Source organism: Ornithodoros turicata, chromosome 3 (genome assembly GCF_037126465.1).
Source record: "Ornithodoros turicata isolate Travis chromosome 3, ASM3712646v1, whole genome shotgun sequence".
NCBI lineage: Eukaryota > Metazoa > Arthropoda > Arachnida > Ixodida > Argasidae > Ornithodoros > Ornithodoros turicata.
The window spans coordinates 1,646,094-1,665,920 of NC_088203.1; the positions used below are offsets into that span (position 1 = coordinate 1,646,094).

At 45.7% G+C, this 19,827-nt stretch overlaps 1 protein-coding gene across 2 annotated transcripts in view; it reads right to left on the minus strand.

The window, feature by feature from the left end:
• LOC135387804 (neurogenic protein big brain-like) overlaps positions 1–19,100 on the minus strand; it is a 112,518-nt gene extending 93,418 nt beyond the window's left edge. For both annotated transcript variants that reach the window (XM_064616943.1, XM_064616944.1), the window contains exon 1: positions 18,529–19,100. In XM_064616943.1, the coding sequence (XP_064473013.1) occupies positions 18,529–18,932 (404 nt within the window). In that variant the 5' untranslated portion in view covers positions 18,933–19,100. The remainder of the gene's footprint in view (positions 1–18,528) is intronic.
• Between the last annotated feature and the right edge of the window lie 727 nt (positions 19,101–19,827).

Consider the following 19,827-nt stretch of genomic DNA (forward strand, 5'->3'; position numbering starts at 1 on the left):
TCCAAACAGAGGATGGCGAACCATCCATGTTTTACGCGGGAGATTAGCAGCCCTCGCTCGTTCGTCCCAGAAACACGGTATATTCCAAACCTTCAACTACCACAAACTTTGTTTTCTGTCCCAAACCCCGTGGCGGAAACACAAAGCCCAAAATCCGCTTACAAACCCCCGAAACCCACGGGACAAAATTCACGCGCGAACAGAAGACGCTCAACGCATCGATTTTCTGTTCTGCGTGCACTTCGTGGAGTTGATCCGTTTCGTAACGGTACAGGACATAGTATGCAGCAACATGCATGACACGGATGCAGTAACACTCTCGGAACAATATTTTCGGTTGGGTTCTGCGAGAACTTTACATGAGGAGGAGGAGGAAGAGGATTTCCCTTTCCCAAATGCACTCTCGGCTCCTCCACTGCATGGAGGGCTACACTCTTAAAAATGAACTTCACCGCATAGCACGCTCCTAGCCAACCATCATCTCAAATGATATCGTTATCTGCCCTGATTTGTTGAAAACGGGAGGCGTACGCCTTTTTGTGACAATTATGAACAGCATAAGTGTCACAAAAAGGCGTACGCCTCCCGTTTTCGACAAATCAGGGCAGATAACGATATCATTTGAGATGATGGTTGGCTAGGAGCGTGCTATGCGGTGAAGTTCATTTTTAAGAGTGTACAAAAGCATGTTTCCTGATTGTGTTCTACCCTGATAGAAGGGCAGTCCGAAAGACATTGTCCATTTGTCTTGTGACTTTGTCCATTCCATCGAGTTTATCCGTTGCGCAACGAAACACGCCATTCCACGCCACACGCGTCATATGGACGGTTTGTGTTCGCGTGCAACACTCATTTCACCTGTACGAAGAAGACACAGTGAACACGTATTATTGAACATATGAAAGAGCAAATGGCATAGCCAGGCGGATGGTTATCGGGAGTTGAAATTCCCCCCGAAATCGTACCTTTGCTAGTGCATTTGGGAGACAGAAACGAGTTCCTCCCTCACGTAAAGACCCCATACACTCTTAAAAATGAACTTCACCGCATAGCACGCTCCGAGCCAACCATTATCTCGAATGATATCGTTATCTGCCCTGATTTGTTGAAAACAGGGGGCGTACGCCTTTTCTGTGACAATTATGAACAGCATAAGTGTCACAGAAATGGCGTTTTCAACAAATCAGGGCAGATAACGATATCATTCGAGATAATGGTTGGCTAGGAGCGTGCTATGAGGTGAAGTTCATTTTTAAGAGTGTAGGACCCCTTCCGAAATACTTTTCTGCCTGCGCCACTGAAGAACCGAAGCAGACCCACGTTGTATTCCGTCGACTTGATCCGTTTCGCAAAACAAACACGAGAAACATTGGTCCATTTCATTCGCGTAGAGCGGTCTGTCACTATTTTTTTAGTTAGGGCGCCCTCTATGAGAAGCGAACTTGGCGGAGGTGATTCCCCTCGGAGCGTGATAGAGAGAGAGAGGGATATACCCTGTAATCTGGGAACATGCAAGTTCGTGCCGCCCCGAAGATCCTTCCACCGAGAGATCACGAACGATACCGTATTCGCTTCGTAAGTTCTTTGGGTTGGCTTTAAAAAAATATGATGGGAGCGATGGGGAGGTCACGAGTTGAAACCCCACCACAGGCTGTCGGACTTTCCATACTAGCTCCTGCTATCCTTACTCCGCATGCCCACATCAGCACTAAGACGAAATTTAGAAACTGAAAAAGTCACGGTCGCAACTTGGAATTTGAATCGTGTTTCAAACAGATGATCCTTGGAAGAGAGTATGCTGTACGTGGAGATGCTTTATACATAAATTCTAATTTAGAAGCCCCCGGAAGTTAGTGACGTAAGCTAAGTGAACGTCACTGGGTTGGAAACACCGGGCATTGTTTATTAGAGACTCACCAAGACTTAAGTGTCTCAAAGCCATCGTTGAGTGTTACGGAAAGGAGACCGCTTCCCCCAGTATCAAGTATCTCTTGACATACAGTGAACCCTCGTTAATATGACCCCCGATAATCTGACATACGCGCTTTACGACCATACTCCTGGGGAACAATGCAGTGAAACCCCTACAAACCCTCCCGTTAATATGACAATTCCGCGTTATGACCAGAATATTCGGGAACGACCATGGTCATAATAACGGGGGTTCACTGTACAGTGAACCCTCGTTAATGTGACCCCCGATACTTTGACATACCGGCTTTACGACCACACTCCCGGGGAACAATGCAGTGAAACCCCTGCAAATCCCCCCGATAATATGACAATTCCGCGTTATGACCAGAATATTCGGGAACGACCATGGTCATAATAACGGGGGTTCACTGTACAGTGAACCCTCGTTAATGTGACCCCCGATACTTTGACATACCGGCTTTACGACCATACTCCTGGGAAATAATGCAGTGAAACTCCTACAAACCCTCCCGTTAATATGACAATTCCGCATTATGACCAGAATATTCGGGAACGACCATGGTCATAATAACGGGGGTTCACTGTACAGTGAACCCTCGTTAATGTGACCCCCGATACTTTGACATACCGGCTTTACGACCACACTCCCGGGGAACAATGCAGTGAAACCCCTACAAACCCTCCCGTTAATATGACAATTCCGCATTATGACCAAAATTTTCGGGAAACGACTATGGTCATAATAACGAGGGTTCACTGTATTTTGCGCACCACAAGGAATCACGGGACGCTTTTAGTTCATAGTTCGCTCCAATCTGCAAATTCAATTAAAGAACGTAGCCACGCTATGATTGATGCGAGCAACAACTGCAGCTGCAGTCTCAACTCTAATATTACCGTCATCGATTCATAAAACAAACTTTGCGCAATGTGTATCAATTTTATATACTTGGCGTTCCAATTTATGCGACCTACGTCACAATAACCGCACAACTCCATATATCGGCTGAGTCTTCCATTCTCTACAGTTATTCCATCTCTTCTCATCATAAAAGAGGGACTTCATTCAACTCGCGCGACTTAATAACTCCGCCAGAGCAGAAACCATATTCTCAACATTCTCCCCCACTTTGGAAGGGAATAAAATTCGGGACGAAGCGGCAGCGACTTCGTCGTCGTCTGCTTTCGTTCGCAACACAATATAACCGGGGCTCCCGGTCGGCAGAAAATCGGCTCAACACCCGCTTAAGACGTCATGCGTCATTGAATCGCGAATATTACTTCGCATACCGCCAAATTCGTACGTTATACACCAGAAAAAAAAAAAAAAGAGAGAGTCGAAGCTAGGCAAAAAAAAAATGCAAAAGATCGCGCGCGACCATACGTTATGTATTTAAGCCGCAAGCGAGCGTGGTGTGAACTCAACCGCAACGCAAAAGTGCTAGTCTAGGCACCACGCTGTTTTATTTGCTCACAGCGCATTTCTTTCTTTCACCTTTTTTGGTGTCTTCGTTTCTTTTTTTGCTTCAGCTTCTTTATTCTTTTTCTTTTTTTTTTGCTCTCTCTCTCTCTCTCTATTTCATCCGCTTTTTCCTATTCGTCGAAATTACGTTTTTCTCGAAGACGTTAGCTTGAGCTATAGTTCCCAAACCATGACGTTTCCTTTCTTTGCCCCGATATTTATGTCCTATACTTTATATTTCTTCGTTTCGTTTTCTGCAAACGGAAAGAGTGGTCGTCTGCTGCGTTTCTCCCCGCGATGCTTTCTATCCTTATTCTATTCCATGTTTTCTGGCGCGTTTCTGCTCGTATATACTATCTCTCTCGCTTCTTACGGTCATTCCGAATTCAAGTTCAATCCCATATTTCAGATATTTCCTCCTCGCTCGCCTTCTGATGCATCACGAAACTCGCAGTATCTTTCTTCCCCCGATCTGCTATCGGACGGCAACGTCCAGTCGGTGGTTTGAAATTGTTCGCCCCTATTTCTTCGCTTTTGGGAGTGAGACCAAGTGATAGATTTGCTAAATGCCGAATCCCCTTATCGAACTGTGAACCATCAAAGGAATGAAAGAAGGTCCGTGATTCGAAGAAAAGGCGGATGGATACCGTGGCTGATACTCGCGTTATCGTCTACACTTTATTCGCGCGAACTGGAAGCAGACGACAATGATCCCGTCAACGCTTTGGCGTTGAAATTGCCGTCTTTTTTGTTTCTAATTTCTGAGGCTAAACGACAGATTTGCCAAATGTGGAATTCCCTTATCGGACTGCGAACCGTCGGAATAATTCAAAAGAAAGCGATGGTGTTCTTCTCATCACGAGCGATAGACGGCGTTGATATCGACTAATGGCACCCAGAATCGATTTGTCGACACGTACAATACACAAAAATAACATAATGATGAAACTGCAGATGAATGTGTGGTATAGAAAAGTAACGCCGCTACATCAATTGACGCGTCTCGAATTCCGCTCTCATTATACATGCAACGAGTCGGAGGTTTTAATGACGGCTGGGAATGACACAAATATATAACTTGGTATCGAAAGCTTTCATCTTTTCCCATTTTGGCGCATTCTTCTTAGCGAAGATTTTTCCCTTCGTTTTATTCCGCGCGTGCTATAGATGATGGCATAATTATGTTAAACAACCTCACCCGAATACACTCGGAGCTCCAATATCGGTGCACTTTGATGAGATGATAGCATCAAACGAATATATTTCTACGCAGCTTTAGGTCGTTGTATTTGTACTATCGCGCAAAGAGCCTTGTTGTAAGAGCTTGTTGCGTTATTCTTTTACGCCTGCACTCTAAATCTTTTCACACCTTTAAGGGTGTAATAGCGTGCATGGCGCACGCCTTTTTAGGTGTAATTTTCGTAACACCATAATGGAGCACGGTTTCGCACAAATTTTCTTTACTCGAGTGTTGTCTGTCCTCCAAAAATTCAGTCTTGCAACATCTCAACATTGTTCAACAGTATTGCAGACACTTGCGCGTGCTCGATTATCGATAGCGATGCATATATGCATTAGCTCGTACCTACAATATCCAAGACATAATGAAAGCAAGATTTGCACTGACACTTGATCTTTAGTAATGCTTTCCAAATTTTGTAAAATATCACCCTTGAGATGCAATGTTACGCAAACAGGTTGAATGTTCATAGCGCACACCTTCAAAGGTGTGAAAAAGTTTTCAGTGTGCTCGCCCTAAAGTGTTTCGAACCAGACACAGCGGTGGCAGGGTTGCTTAGACACGTTGTCGGTTGTCGCGTCAGCTGGCCAAAACTAAGCCACAGACGGTCACTCATCATCGTTACAATCATATGCATATATCGTCAGTACTGTATGTTACGTAAAACACCACATTTTCAAAGGTATAAAATGCCGTTTTAGCAACGTACGTACCAGGCCACAGTGTACATATTATTAAAAACACCGGCTGACGCTGCCAGATAAGTTTCTCGTTGTGATCAGAAGAAGGCCGCGATCCAACGACTAACAAAAAGCTTGGACGTCAGCAAAAAAGCAATTTTCTGGTAGGACACTCCATCTTAGGAAATAATTTCAAAGCGGTACAACGGCGAAAGACCATTATAAAAAAAAAATGTCTACTTTCTTCTTCGTTGTTGCGGGGTGCCGCGTAATCCGTCGTTTATCATCCGAGATAAAATGATGCCAAGAGAGATTACTTACACTACCATCACTCAACTGCAAAGCGATGAGATGCCATTATCTCTCGTATATACAAAGAAAATATAAAAAGAGGAAAGCATCCTCCCCAGAGGAGCTTGGGTTTCAAAAATCCCACTGTCAACAGCGTCATCGAACACCGAGCTTGCGGTCCTGCGGAAACCTGAGGAAAGAAATGGACAGAGAGACTATTACTTTAGTTGTGGATACGGAGACGGTACCTGCCATGAGCTGTGAATTATGGGGCTTTCAGTTTCTAGATATACGCAGAATGGATACCTTTTGAAACTATATTGATTGATGAAATGAACTGCGGCGGAGCACTGCGGGACAAAATGCTTCGCAAAAAGGAAAAGAGCCGAGCAAACAATATGGCGGAATCAGATAAATCTCGCGAGGAAATAGAACCGTCCTTTAATGGTTTCGAAAACAGCTCGTCTCTTTCACAGAAAAGGAACCAGTCCTTCCAATTACCGCTTCCACTGGCTTCAGCCAAAAAAGAGCGAAAAATATATCCTCTCTATACACATCTACAAATACATGTCGAGTGTTCGGCGAGGAACTCTCAAAAACGACATAAAAATTGGCAGCCTTCTGAGTGGTAGTTTTGCGATGAAGCAACAACTGGGCCCGTCAATATGAATACATTGTAAGCGATGCAAAAATATGCCGATGTGTATTGTTATCAAGTACGAGGATCTCATAGAACAGACGGCCTAATGCCATTTCATTCCGTTAACCGGCTTCGTTGGTTGGTTAACACCATTTCAGATAAACCGCAGCTTTTTATGTGATTTGAATGCCGCGTTCAGGCTAAAGATTTGGAGATGGCGGGTTCGAATCCAGTCCAGGTTTTCCGACAGACCTCGTAGAATGCACAATTCCCCCTGAAGTCGTCCCAAGAGATGCATAGTAACCCCCTCTCTTTTCTTCGCTCTCCAGCTGTGCATCGCTCGCAATAACAGTTGCATCGCTGCGCTGCCAGCGAATCAAACGAGCCTTTCGGAAGGGCCTAGCTGCTCGACGCGTGTATAAAGTTGCCGTACACGTTTAACGATTCCTCCATCCACGGCGCTGGACGGTATACAAATTGCGGAGGACACGCCAGCTTTTCGTCTGGCATTCTCTTGAACTTAGTCATTAGACAGTCTCTTTCGCAAGGGGATGCACGTGAGCCTGAAAGAAGTAAATGAGGCGACGCGAGCGACATGCATCGTGGAGGGAGGAATTATCTATGGACGAGAGGTCGTCATTTGGAAAGAGCCATCCTTTACCCCAGGACTGATGAGGGCTACATGCCGGGGTAGTTTGATGCGATATCAGCCAATGTCGCGCGGGAATGTTCGGTCGGAACAATATAGGTCCACGAACAGTCGAGGAGGGGATATTTTGGTTGCCACGGAGGAGTGAAGAAGTATAGGGTCACCACATAGCGTATAGATTTATCTAACGGATCGGAAGGTGTTCGCGATAATGGTGCCGAAAATATGATAATCGAATTGTCATGCTTCTTTGATGCGAGTGACAACACATTTCTAAGCTTGGATTTGATAACTTCCCTTATCGTATCGTTTTCGTAGAGGTCTAGCTTCCGACGTTAAAGTCGCTAATGGTGCGTTTTAGTACATCGTACAGCTATCGCCTTTGCGCACGTTAGGGATAGCGTTGGTGGTTCTACGCTCGCGCAGTGCGCGGAACCACCACGCACCTTACGTACGCAAAAGCGATAGCGTATACGATGTACTAAAACACTCTATTAGCGAGTTTTAGTACAAGTTGACGACAACAGTTCCGAAAGCATGATAAGCCAATGGCCCCCGCCCTTCTTTGATATTGTGAGGCAGAATCATCGCCATGACCATCACTGCATCTTAGCGCGAGTTGCAACCACCCGCATTCATTCTTCCTGCCCTCATTAAACGGCTCTTCTCTCGCCCTTTCGCTATCTCACAATATCACCATTGCTATGCTTGGATTTGATAACTCCTTTATCGTATCCTTTTCGTAGAGTTCTTCCGATGTACTAAAACTCACGGACGGCAACCGCTTCGACCGACTGCATCCTTTTAACTGATTACAGATTGGCTGATGACAATTAATCATTAATTGGCGATTGCTTCATTCATTACGGTCGCACTCGTATTATCCACAGCCAACCGAATATTCGCATCTGAACAGAATCTCTTCTTCCTTTTTGGGACAACCGCTTTCCTTTATATGCCTGATGTTCCTCACTCAGCAATTACTCCACCCTTGTTCCCCACTAACCTGAACCGAAACACCCCAGGAAGTCTAATCGAAAAAAGTCTCTCCCCAAACACTCGATTAAACAGGCAGGAAACTCTGCCTCAGCAGCGTCAACACCCCTGGAGGCAGCTCTATAGGACAAAATGCATTCCCCAGCCCACGCACAGCCTCGACGGAAGCAAACTACGATACGGATATATATATGTGTGTGTGTCTGAGTGCCTATGTGGAGATTGAATACGCATTCTGCTCAAGTCAGCGGATCGTGAGGTTTGGCAACCATGCTGTGCGAGGGACGGAAAGGAGGACCAATTTTGCGTGCAAGACGATATAGGTTACGCGCCCCATAGTTGCGCGTCGTTAACGCCGTCGTTGGAAGCGCTAGACGCGAGTTATCGACGCCAAGTTTATCTTGTCGGGAACTTGTTCTTCTACCTTAGTAGTACTTGATAAGCAGTCCTGGGGATATAAACTTGCTGAGGAGTAATTAATCGCGTACGTAGCAATTAAGCAGTAACTGATGTTGAAGCTGATATTCTGCATCTTCTCCCGCGACTGGTGCGGAATCTGACACCCCTCGAGCCATCCTCAGACGACGTCTTCTCGGGTTTTCCACTCTATACACGGCCCTGTACGACATCTTGCACAGCGTTCTGTGACTGGACTGAAGCAGTTCTGGCGTTCCCTCAGCGACAGATACAGCCTGTGAGCTCAAGACTTGTGTCATCTCCTTCGTCAGTGCCCTCACCAAGTTACCTCCCCAGACTGCCAATAAATAAAAGCCTTTTAGCTCCACCAATCTTATCTATTAATTAGTTTTCATATTGCCTTCCACGGGTAACGATTTACAAACAACAACAACTTTATTGACGAATGCCGTAACGATTTATATGGTATCGAACTAACCCGAGATTTTGCGGATGATAACTTTATAAGCCGGCCTAAATGGCTTTCGCGAATTATCACCAATACTAATCACCATTTTGATTCGTTATTTTTCGATTGTGTTATCAATTATAACTAGGGCCTGACTTTTTAGGGTTAAACCCGTATCCGCCCGATATTTACCCCCCGAACGAAATCTGTAAAATTCGGGTTTAACCCGAATCTACCCGAAAACATCCGGGTCGCGTGGCACACTCATAAGCGTGCATTAAAATAAAGTTTGATAACATTGCTAAACATTAATTCCACGTTAAGACAAATTTTTATTAAACAATAAAAAATCACCCGAATTCCTGACGACAGAATATGCCGTAACGGGATTTAACCCGAATACACCCGAATTTTCCAATGAAAAATATCGCCCGATATTTACCCCCCGAATTTGGCCAAAAATAAAACCCGAAAAAGTCAGGCCCTAATTATAACTAATATAAACATGGACTAAAATAAATAGAGGTAAGCAATAATATATCCATAGAGAGGAAACTGCAGCCTCTACGAATGTGATACGACGACAGATTACTTGCCAACCTATATATTTGCCGAAGATGAGCTCTTTGTGCCGTTCTTATTCCTTCCGCTCAGACCTATGCGGGAAGAAGTGTCATGGGAGGATAATTACTGATCCTGTAATTCTGGCTGGCGGTGAAAGTTATGTTTGGTTCGTTGCAACTTCCGCGCATTCCTTGCACCACCCAGAAATAAAAAAATAACTATCCCCCCACTAAAACGTAACTATACCAACGCAATATAAAGCCACCATGCAACTCGTTTCCGGCAGAACAACCATGCCTATATAGCAGAGAATCCCCCAAACAGCAACTGATCGAGTGAAGCTGACATTCCATTAGGCCATAACATGACTCAATTTCCGCACTTGTGCCTAATGGACGCTCGTCCAGATTAGTCTGGCTCAGAAATCCAATAGGACGAGGTGGAAAGCATTCATATTATCTATCCGCCAAACCCATTGTATGTCGCCATCTCTAGAGGGTACGTGTGTTCAGCTGTCCATGCTGCGACAAGTCGATAGCTTTTTATGATTTTTTTTTTCTCGTCAAGATGGAACGGAGGTTGGCGAACAGACTGGTTTCATTTGCCTAAGTGATTGGGCCCTGTGTTTTCGCACCAGTGGCACGATACAACTTGCCGAGGTATATACGTTACTTTCTGTGAGGAACGATGTATCGAACACCGAATGCCTCATCGTCATCTTTTTCAATTATTCCCACCGCGATGCAACTGGCTGTGGCGGCCGACTTGGGATGTGGTTGTCTGGAATGTGGTGCCTCCCAGCCATGTCACGTCGAGACTGGGAGGTACCCGGGTTCGAATCCCGGTGCCGGCTGTGCTGTCTGGGGTTTTTCCTGGGTTTTCCTCAGACGCTTTAAGACATATGTCGGCACAGTGCCCTTAGAAGTCGGCCCAGGACGCACATTCCCCCAGGGCGTCAGTCGTGACGTTGCCCACATACGTGAGGCCGACAACGGCAAGCCCTATCGCCATCACCACCACCACCTGGAATGTGGGCTGAGAAAGCAAAGTCGGGCTTCATATATTGCCGGCCTGACATTGGAGTGGCGGTGTATCCATCCTAGATCGCTCTCATGTTATCACCTTTTTATCGTTGCCAATTTTATTATCGCTACATTAAGAAAAGAGCGGATTTATAAGCGGATAAGATAGATATATAATATAAGATAGATATATATATAAGATATATATAAGTGGACATAATTTCTGTCTCGGGGAACAAAGGGCAGGGCGTACAAACGAGACGACCAACCCTGAGGCTGCAAGTATTATGCCGTCAGAAGGAACTGGAAAGGTCGCAGTTGTCTCACGACGTAAATCCCCGAATTATTATTATTAACCGGAGGAAACAGGTTCAATAATCGGTGGATGAGCAACAATTCAATTCGCTTATAAGGATGTTGGCTCGGCATACGAGATGGGAGCTCAAAATATCGCTGCTTTATATCGAGAAATGAGATATTTTCTCGAGTATTTTCGATGGCCGATTAGCCTGTTAGAGATAATATTTGTTATCGGGAATGAATGATGGAAAAGCAAGTTCGACAACTGGGTAATGAGATCTGGACCATCACATAGCGAACGGAACTTCGCGACTGCTCGGAAATTTTGAAACGCCTCGTCAGCCATAAAGGCAGCGAAGTGTTTGAGGTGGCACTTCCAACGTAGAAACTTCCTCTCATTTCGTTTCGCGGGAAACCGTTGTTTGTCCCCAAAACCAGAGCGTCGAACCGAACCGGAACCGAAAACCGGAATTGATGACCGCAATTTTTAGCTGGAACTGAACCGGAACTAAACCGTAATTACTCGCGCCATCTCGGAGCTGAACCGGAACCGAACCGATCTAAAAACTTCGGTTACCGGTTCAGGATACCGGTTCGGTTCGGGATGGTATGTGGTGGGGGTGCGGGGGGTGATGTGGGGATTCGAGCGGTCTGCCTGTCTAGATTGGCGGTACGTTGCTCGGGGAAGGGGTGAAAATGGGGGTCCTGTTGGTCGAAAAACAGAAATAAATGTATAAAAAGTGTAACTAAGAGATCTTGTATCATTTTTTGTGGTACCTATAATTTTGTAGCATATTAGAACGTCGAACCGGTTCCGAACCGGTTTACAGCCTCTGAACCGGTTAATCGAACCGATATATGTGAACTCCAGAGCTGAAACGAAACCGAACCTTTATGGCCGAACCCGAAAGAAACCGCAAAACGTTTCGCGTCGACGCTCTGCTCAAAACTATTGCTTTCATCAAAGTTTTTGCTAGTAAAAAACTGTACTAGCTGCCCCACGTCCTACAAACGAAGAGCACTGTTTCAACCGTATTGTGCAACGCGGTTTCTTAAAGTATAGAGGACTTTTTTCGTTTTACTTCCCGTAGACATTCCTCCCGGTGGTTTTCCATGCGAACGACACGGAGGTGGTCGATGGCATTGACCGGAGAGAGCAACAGACGCTTTCTTCTTTGATTACCCACAATCAAGTTCCTCGATGTATCTATCGCCCACGTTGTCTTCTACAGCTAAGCGGGACGAAGCTCTGACGATTGGTGAACTGAAGCATTCGGGTGTTGATCGGACACGCGTGTTATAAGCACGCACGGCAAAATATTTGCGCGACGGAGCAGCGAAGCATTGCTCGAAACCCCGCTTCATATAGTCGGGAGATTTTCGCTAGACGGGGCCCGATGTGATTGCGGCGTGACACATCAGTAGGACATTTCCCACAGAAAATCGCGGAGCCACTCTGTGACGTCACTCATTCAGTTTCGTTTTCTCTGAAAGAGTTGAGTTGCTGGTATCCCCGGCCGAGATTGGACCCGGAACCTTGTAAGTAAGCAGATGGTTTTAATGTATCGTACGCTATCGCCTTTTCGTACGTAAGGGATGGCGTGGTGCGGAGTCGTTCCGATGGCGGTCGGGGGCCGAGAGGGGCGGCCGCCCCGGGGTGCCTTTTGCCAGAGGGGGCGCTGGACGGCAGGTTCCGGGAGCTAGTTGGACAATAAAACGAGAATCGAGAGAATGTTGAGCTCGGAACCACATATGAGCTTTGTTTTTTTTTGTTTACAGAGCGTGTAGTGCGTGTGTGTGTGGGGGGGGGGGGGGGGGGGGAGGCTTCGCGTAATCGTGCTCCAGGCGGAAGCTCGCCTGGGACGGCTCTCGAAGCTGTCTTTATGTTTTGCGCGTGCGCAGGAGCACCGACGTTATCCTTTGCGTACGCAAAAGCGTACGATGCATCAAAACTCTACGTACAAATCCTACTGACTTAGTAAGTAGGATTTGTTGAGGCCATTTCGTAGGGAATTGAACTCGGATGATTCGGGAGTGTAAATAGCGGGAGGAGTCCCTAAAAATGACACACTGTGAACACAAACGGAACCGTACGATATTAAGGACAGGTTTTAATCAAATCACTTGAGAGAAGGATAACACAACAATAGAACTCGACAGCGAGTTGCGCGTAGTAAACTGGCTCAAAGACTCCTCGTAAACGCCATTTTACGGACGCAAAGTTTGTGAATAATAAATCCCTCCTATAAAGTTGGCGCAATCTAATATTCGATCCAATCCTAGCTCCCCGTAAACGAGACGAATAAAGAAAAAAGGGCGCTTTGAAAGACACAATAATTGGTCGTAAACTTTCGCGAGTTTATAAATAATGCGAGGCGCTCGGAAGATGGACGCGCCAGGAGGAAGAAGAAGAAGAAGAAAGCTTCTCAAACAGACGAAACAAATTCCCCGCCGGATGAATGGAAGGCGGTTTCCTCGCTAAGGCGATTTAGTGTCGGCTCGTAATCCTTCCTGGGTGGGGATTAAGGAAGGATTACTCGCTTCCGTGTTCGCTCCACAAATTAGAGAATCATCACGACCGGGATCCGTTTAAATTTTAACGAGATGCGACGGATAATAATTTTTGAAACGAAGCATTTCAACTATACTATGTCGCAACGGAGTGTGAAAAGAGAATTTTCCCGGTTGTAAATGTCACAATCAGGAGTGGTTGGTACGTGAGGACTAATATCTCCATTTTTCTTGTTTTCATTCAGCGAACGTTTTTCTTTTTTAATTTGAGAAACTTGCGACAATTTTTTAAGATATTTAACGATGACAGAAAAGCGGTGAGCGATGAGACATTTCTTTGACAGCCACGTTGATACGAGGCAATTTTCCATCACCGATAGCATGGCCTCACTAAACGGTTGCCAGCTCTATAAACTCACTGGGGTCATGCGAAATCTTTATGATCACGAATGGCAAGGTATAATCGGTCAAACAAAGAAAAATAATGATTTTTGGCAAATACACTCGTGCATCTATACCTACGACGTCATAAGAGTGGCAGCCATTCCTGTTGACTCTTGAATGCACGTGACTCGAGGAGATCCATGTCTGCCGTTATGTTTCGGTGCCGGTTTTCCCGACTTGGTTTTTCCTGAGCACGGCTGACATTGAGACGGTAGAATGGTCATTAAAATATAGTTCTCAAAATATGTTTGCCAAGATTAATGAGCAGCTAGCGTGGCGTAGTGCTCACGCCGTCCAAGCCGAGACTGGGATGTGACACGGGTTCTAACCCCGCTGGCTGTGCTGTCTCAGGTTTTCCGACAGACTTTCCAGACAAGCGTTGCAGTTGCTTTGCGGCGCTAATGCAGGACATTAAAAAAAGAACCTACGCTTCCGTTTCAACAACCGAAAATCCCGATTTGCCCCGATTTCTGACCATTCACATATCCAGGGTTGTCAGCATGTACCGTATGTCCGCAACCTATGTCATAATGCCTGAACAAGACACAAGATGCCCCAAGTAGCAGCTCTCAGACCTGCACGCTTCCCAAACGGTGATGGGCAAAGTACCTCAAAATTATAAAAAATAAAGTAATCGTCCACGTAGCGAAAAATCTTAATTCCTTGCCGCTGTGGACACTCTGGTCTACGGAACGTTGAAGGACAAGTGCATCTTTAAGACTAAAAATTGTGCTCGAATTAAAGTGCTGAGCACCCGTTATACTTTAGGCGCAGTAAAAAGCACCATACTATACAAATTTACTTAAAGTAAAGTACAGCCCACGCCAACCTTAATAATAATGCTGGAAAAAATATGGTCTCGTTCCCGAGCGCGATTAGAGCAACCTTTGGGGTCATGAGGAAATCTTAATTGAACAAAATTAATTATAATTATTTAACTTAATTAATTAATTAATTAACTTAATATTCCCCCAGCGCCCGCAGGGTGGCTGTTATCGCGCTGCGAAATGAGACTTTCCAGTGTTATTATTAAGTGGATAAGAGTCAAAACGTGGTGATATCAATCATATATCATATAATCAATATAATATATATCAATCATAATAATAATATCATCAGTAACTGGTGATACATGAGGAAATTTGACTGAAATCCGAGACAAGGGGAAAAACACAGACGATCACAAAGAGATTCTCGAATGGAGAATCTGTTTGTGATCGTCTATGTTTTCCTTATTGTCTGGGGGTTCAGTCAAATCTCATTATTATCAAGGTTGACGAGAGCTGTAGAAAGTACTTTGAATTGCTCATCAAGTAGATTGCAAATTTAGATCCTCTCGCTGGACGTTTCAGCACTTCGTAGTGATAAAACGTGAGGTAATTATGTTTCCACTCTTATCTTTAAGATGTTTTAGATAGCAGTCTCGCTAAGTGCTAGATGAAAACATGGACAGTTTACAGCTGGCTCATTAATATCGAAAGAAACGAATAATTTTAAGTTTCGCGTCTGTATTGCCATTCCTGTACTTGAAAGGAAAGTATCGAAGAAAAGTATGTACAGTACAACGTACATAGGTTGACGAGTACTCTACGTAAAGTACAAATACAGAGAAATGTACTTGCAGTAGTATTTGGTACCTCAAGTACTTCCCATCTCTGCCCCCAAGCCCTTTACGTAATTACGACTGCCTCGTGAACAAAACTAAAAATATGCTCCAGTTGTAAGCGACCTCGATATTAGTGAGAAGGCCGCGGACGAGGTCATCCTTCAAGCTGCCGACAAATATCGACAGATATAAAAAGAACACCGTAAAAGCCTTCTCTGCTCTTTTTCATGATACCGCGGAAGAGGGATTCGCGCGAAAGAAGTTGGAGGCACCACCGTTCGGGTGTTTTTCCGGCTCACTTAAGAGATGAGGTAACATTCCAAGAAACGACACCAGTGTATTTGGTTTCATTTAGGTGGTGGTGGTGGTGGTGATGGTGAAAGGGCTTGCCGTTGTCGGCCTCACGTATGTGGGCAACGTCACGACTGACGCCCTGGGGAAATGTGCGTCCTGGGCCGTCTTCTAGGGCAGTGTTTCCCAAAGTGTGGTCCGCGGACCCCTGGGGGTCCGCGAGAGTGTCCGTGGGGGTCCGCGACCGTCTCTCACATTTCAGTGAGGATTTTCATCCTCACAAGCACGCGCTCGTATACATGCAGCCCGATTTCCAAACACCCAGAGCTTCCAAAATTGCTACAAGCATGCTTCAACGGCTAGCTTCTAATTTCTGATAGAAAAGTCCTGCAATGCACGTTTGTCCGCGTCATACACATACAAACAAGAAGAAGAAACCAGTCCGGAATCGTTTCAGAAGCTGTATCGAAAGCACGCAGCAGCTGACGAGGTTGCCGGTTACGCACTGGCTAGCATGGGAAATACAGTGCGTCATATCGTTTTGCTTCCAGTTCGAACTGACGGAGAGTGTTCCTGTGTTTAGCGCATTTTATATTTGGCAGCCTGCGGACCTCTTGCAGCGATGGTGGCGCTACAGATGATACCTCGCATTGAACGGGGCGTTGGAAGTCAACTTCGCTTCTGTCTAGACAGTCACTTGACCATGTTTATGCTTGCACAAATGTAATTTCGTTCCTTGTTGTACCCTGTCGCGCATATTAAACGCAGCATGCAGTGTACACAGCGCGTATCCCGGTATATTTGTGTGTGTCTGTGTGTGTGTGTGGGGGGGGGGGGGGGGGTCCGTGAATTGGATCTTATCGCTTCCGGGGGTCCGTCACCGCCAAAAGTTTGGGAAACGCTGTTCTAGGGGAACTGTGCCGACATATGTCTGAAAGCGTCTGAGGAAAACCCAGGAAAAACCCCAGACAGCACAGCCGGCACCGGGATTCGAACCCGGGTACCTCCCAGTCATTTAGGTCCCTCGTGCGGGGATAACAGCGTTTATGCAGTAGAATTAATAGAAGAAAAAAAAATGTAATGATGTCAGCGCTGCCGGTTTGGCGGGAATTTAAAGCCAAACAGAGCTTGGAATAAGCACGCCCGCCAGCGATCATCTTCGGTACATGACGTCTTGTACGCGTTTTCAGGGGCACTGTCAAAGTGGAGAGCATCCACACCCTATACGGCTTGGTCTTATCTGGAACGCCGATAGACGCCTCCATATCACCTTATCTGAAGTGATAAGTGAGGCTTCTCGAGTGAACGTCAACACAAAGATATTCTGGTTCCAACTTGAAGGCTGAAACATATCCTGCTGCCAGCTAGAGGGACTGTGTCTTATAGGTCTGTTCAACACGAACCGTTTTTCTCGTCCGTGTTTTTGACGCAGCCAAAACGGATCCATTGGAACGTATTGGGCTCGAATGCCCTTAGGTTCTATTTTTGATGCGAACGGACGACAAACACGGTCGTGTGAAACAAGCCCTTCTTAAATATACCCTATTCGAGTATCTTGGTTTCGTATCCTACAAATACTTTCAAAAGTCAGTAGTTAGTATCTTAAATAATTCTTAAATTCAATACAGTTAATTAAATTTATTAATAAATTAATAGACGTATTATTATTAACTTATAAATTTATTAAATTATTCAATAAACCTAATATTTTTGTTCCTGTTTCTAATCGTTATTAGTCCCTTCTAACTCGTCATCCGGTCGCTTGACATTGTTTTTGGCACTGTTGCAACTTAAATAATTCTTGGCAATAACTTGTACTCGTTTCCCAAACCATTGCTAAAGTTTAAAGTTCTTTCATTTACTTTTTTTTTTTTTTTTTTTTTCGGAGGACAGGAACGTAAACAAAGAGATTAAATTCGCCAGTTTTGGTTGGGCGCATTGGCACTTACATTCCGACAAGATATTCCGGGGCACCTCCGTCCTCACCGCAGAAGAGCGCCTTTGGATTATTGGAACTAAGGGGTGAACAGTGTGTTTGCCTGAAGGGCATGTTGGTCAATGCTCGGGGCGTGTGTGGACGTCCGAGGAAAGGACTGGTGTCTCAGAGTCACAGCGAGCGGGAACAGCTACAAATATTAATGACTGAAGTGAATCTCATTTGGGCACAGGATCCGGGCGAGCGACATTATTGGCCGTGATCACAAGTAACGAGTTACTTTTATGATTATTTAGTATTCTAGTCAGTAGTACGTGTGGCCGGTACCACTAACAGGTACGTACTACCAGTGATTTATCCAGAATGCCCCGATGTACTCCCCAACAGTTTGGTGACACCCGTCCACCTTGTCCGCAGATGCTGTCAATGCTAAGAATATTGAAGGCTTTGTTAAACTGGTGGACGGGTCGGGACATAAATGCGTTATTCATTGTCTTCGTTTGTTTGAGTGCACACCTATACTGTAGCCCTCTCCTGCCTTGGCCCCCAACAGGGGGCTGGCAGTATGTCAAATAATAATAATAATAATAATAATAAAATAACCCCCCCCCCCCCTGAACGTTTGTACCCGAGCACCCCTTACAAAAAAAAAAAAAAAAATAAGAGGGGTTGCTATTTCAGCTGTAATGGCATGTCGGTAATGATACCTTGCGCTGTTATGACGTAACTGTAATAATGCCTCCCCCCCCCCCGCCAAGCTTTACACTCAAGGAAGAAAGCAATGAGGAAAGGTGAAAAAAGAATAATATATATTTTTGTAGCCAAGTAGTCTGAATTTTTTTTATGAAACTCTATTACGTTTCGCCCTTCTCAGACTTTCCATGTAGGGCAATACGGTGTTTATCGGGAGATTCTGTTTCTGGAGATTTGCAGTGACCTGAAAGTTGCGCAAATTTCGGGATAAATTTAAAAGGAGAAATCGCACTCCTGGGAAAAAACGAAATGGTGGTTTATCGGCTAAACTTGCCTGCTAGTATCGAGTTGAACGAAATCTCTGTGTATACATGTAGTAATTAACAGTGATTGTCACACTCACCCGTAGAGTAAGGCCGCTCCAGCGATGGCACCGCCACATTGCGCAGTGATGTAAAGGAGCGCCCTCAATGGACTCACTTTCCTCGTCGCCACCATGGCCAGAGTGACAGCAGGATTCAGGTGGGCCCCCGAGATGTGACCGTAACACTGCACCAGCGTGGCCACTGCCGTGCCCGCGGTCAGGGCAATCACCAGCTCCGAGGGCTCGGCATAGCCAGGCCACGACACGTGGGCACCACACACCAGAAACACGTAGAAAAACGTCGCCAAACACTCGCCGATCACCGCACGCCACAGCTCCAAGGTTCGAATCTCATCTCGCATCGAACGACGTTCCGCTCGCGACGAACGTTCCAGCTGCGTTAGAAGCTGCAGAAATAATGTTTCCAAAGTTGCCACTGCCATCGTTACGGGTTTCGTAGCTTGCCGTTGCACATCCCCATTCCCGCGCGCAACCCCCGAGAAAAAATAAACTGTTTGTGCTTCAACCTGGCATGATGACAAGGCGGGCGACCAGAGAGCTGGCAGACGACACGCAGCGCACGCGCCGCGCCAACTTCTACACTGGAGCAGACGACGGACGCCAACACGTGAGAGACGATGACGGAAGCGGCCGCTAGGGGAAGTCAGGGACGTCACGTGGCGTGTGACGTAAAGGAGCGTCGTTTAGAGATTTGGAGTGTTCGCTTTTGGTTTTGTGGAAGAAAGGCGTCGTTTCGCAGACGATATATGAGAGTTTGTGATGGATGTGTGGGTTCGGGGAGGGCACAATTAATCTGGATAGAAATGTTGTTTTTGATGTTCGGTGGTTGCGATGCGATTGCAGACCAACGGGACATAATGTCCATTCCTCACCCCTGGTCTCATTATGAAGCCAAACACAATATTCCGCCATTCCTCGACATTGATTAATTCGTTGGAAAATGAAAAATAAGGGGTTTATGAGTCCTCACAAAGTCGGGACGGGCTACCCTAGCACACATAAATGGCAGAAAGTAGCAAAAGCAAAGCAAATGCAACCCAAGATGGTCGAGAGTCGTAACAAAAACATACAGGGGCCAACTACTGACGCAGTTGTTCAAAGGTCCGTAGATCCAACACCACAATAGCTCTCATGCGCGCCGAGGAACTTGGTGGCAGGATACAAGCTGATTATAGACACGCCGTCTTCGGAGAGGAGTCGTGTGCTGAGATCTGAGCACCAATATCAGCCTAGTGTGCATTCCTTATTGGTTCCGAAGTGTTCCGCGGTACGCAATATTGCACCTACTGGACAGAAAAGAAGCACGAAACTTGTTTT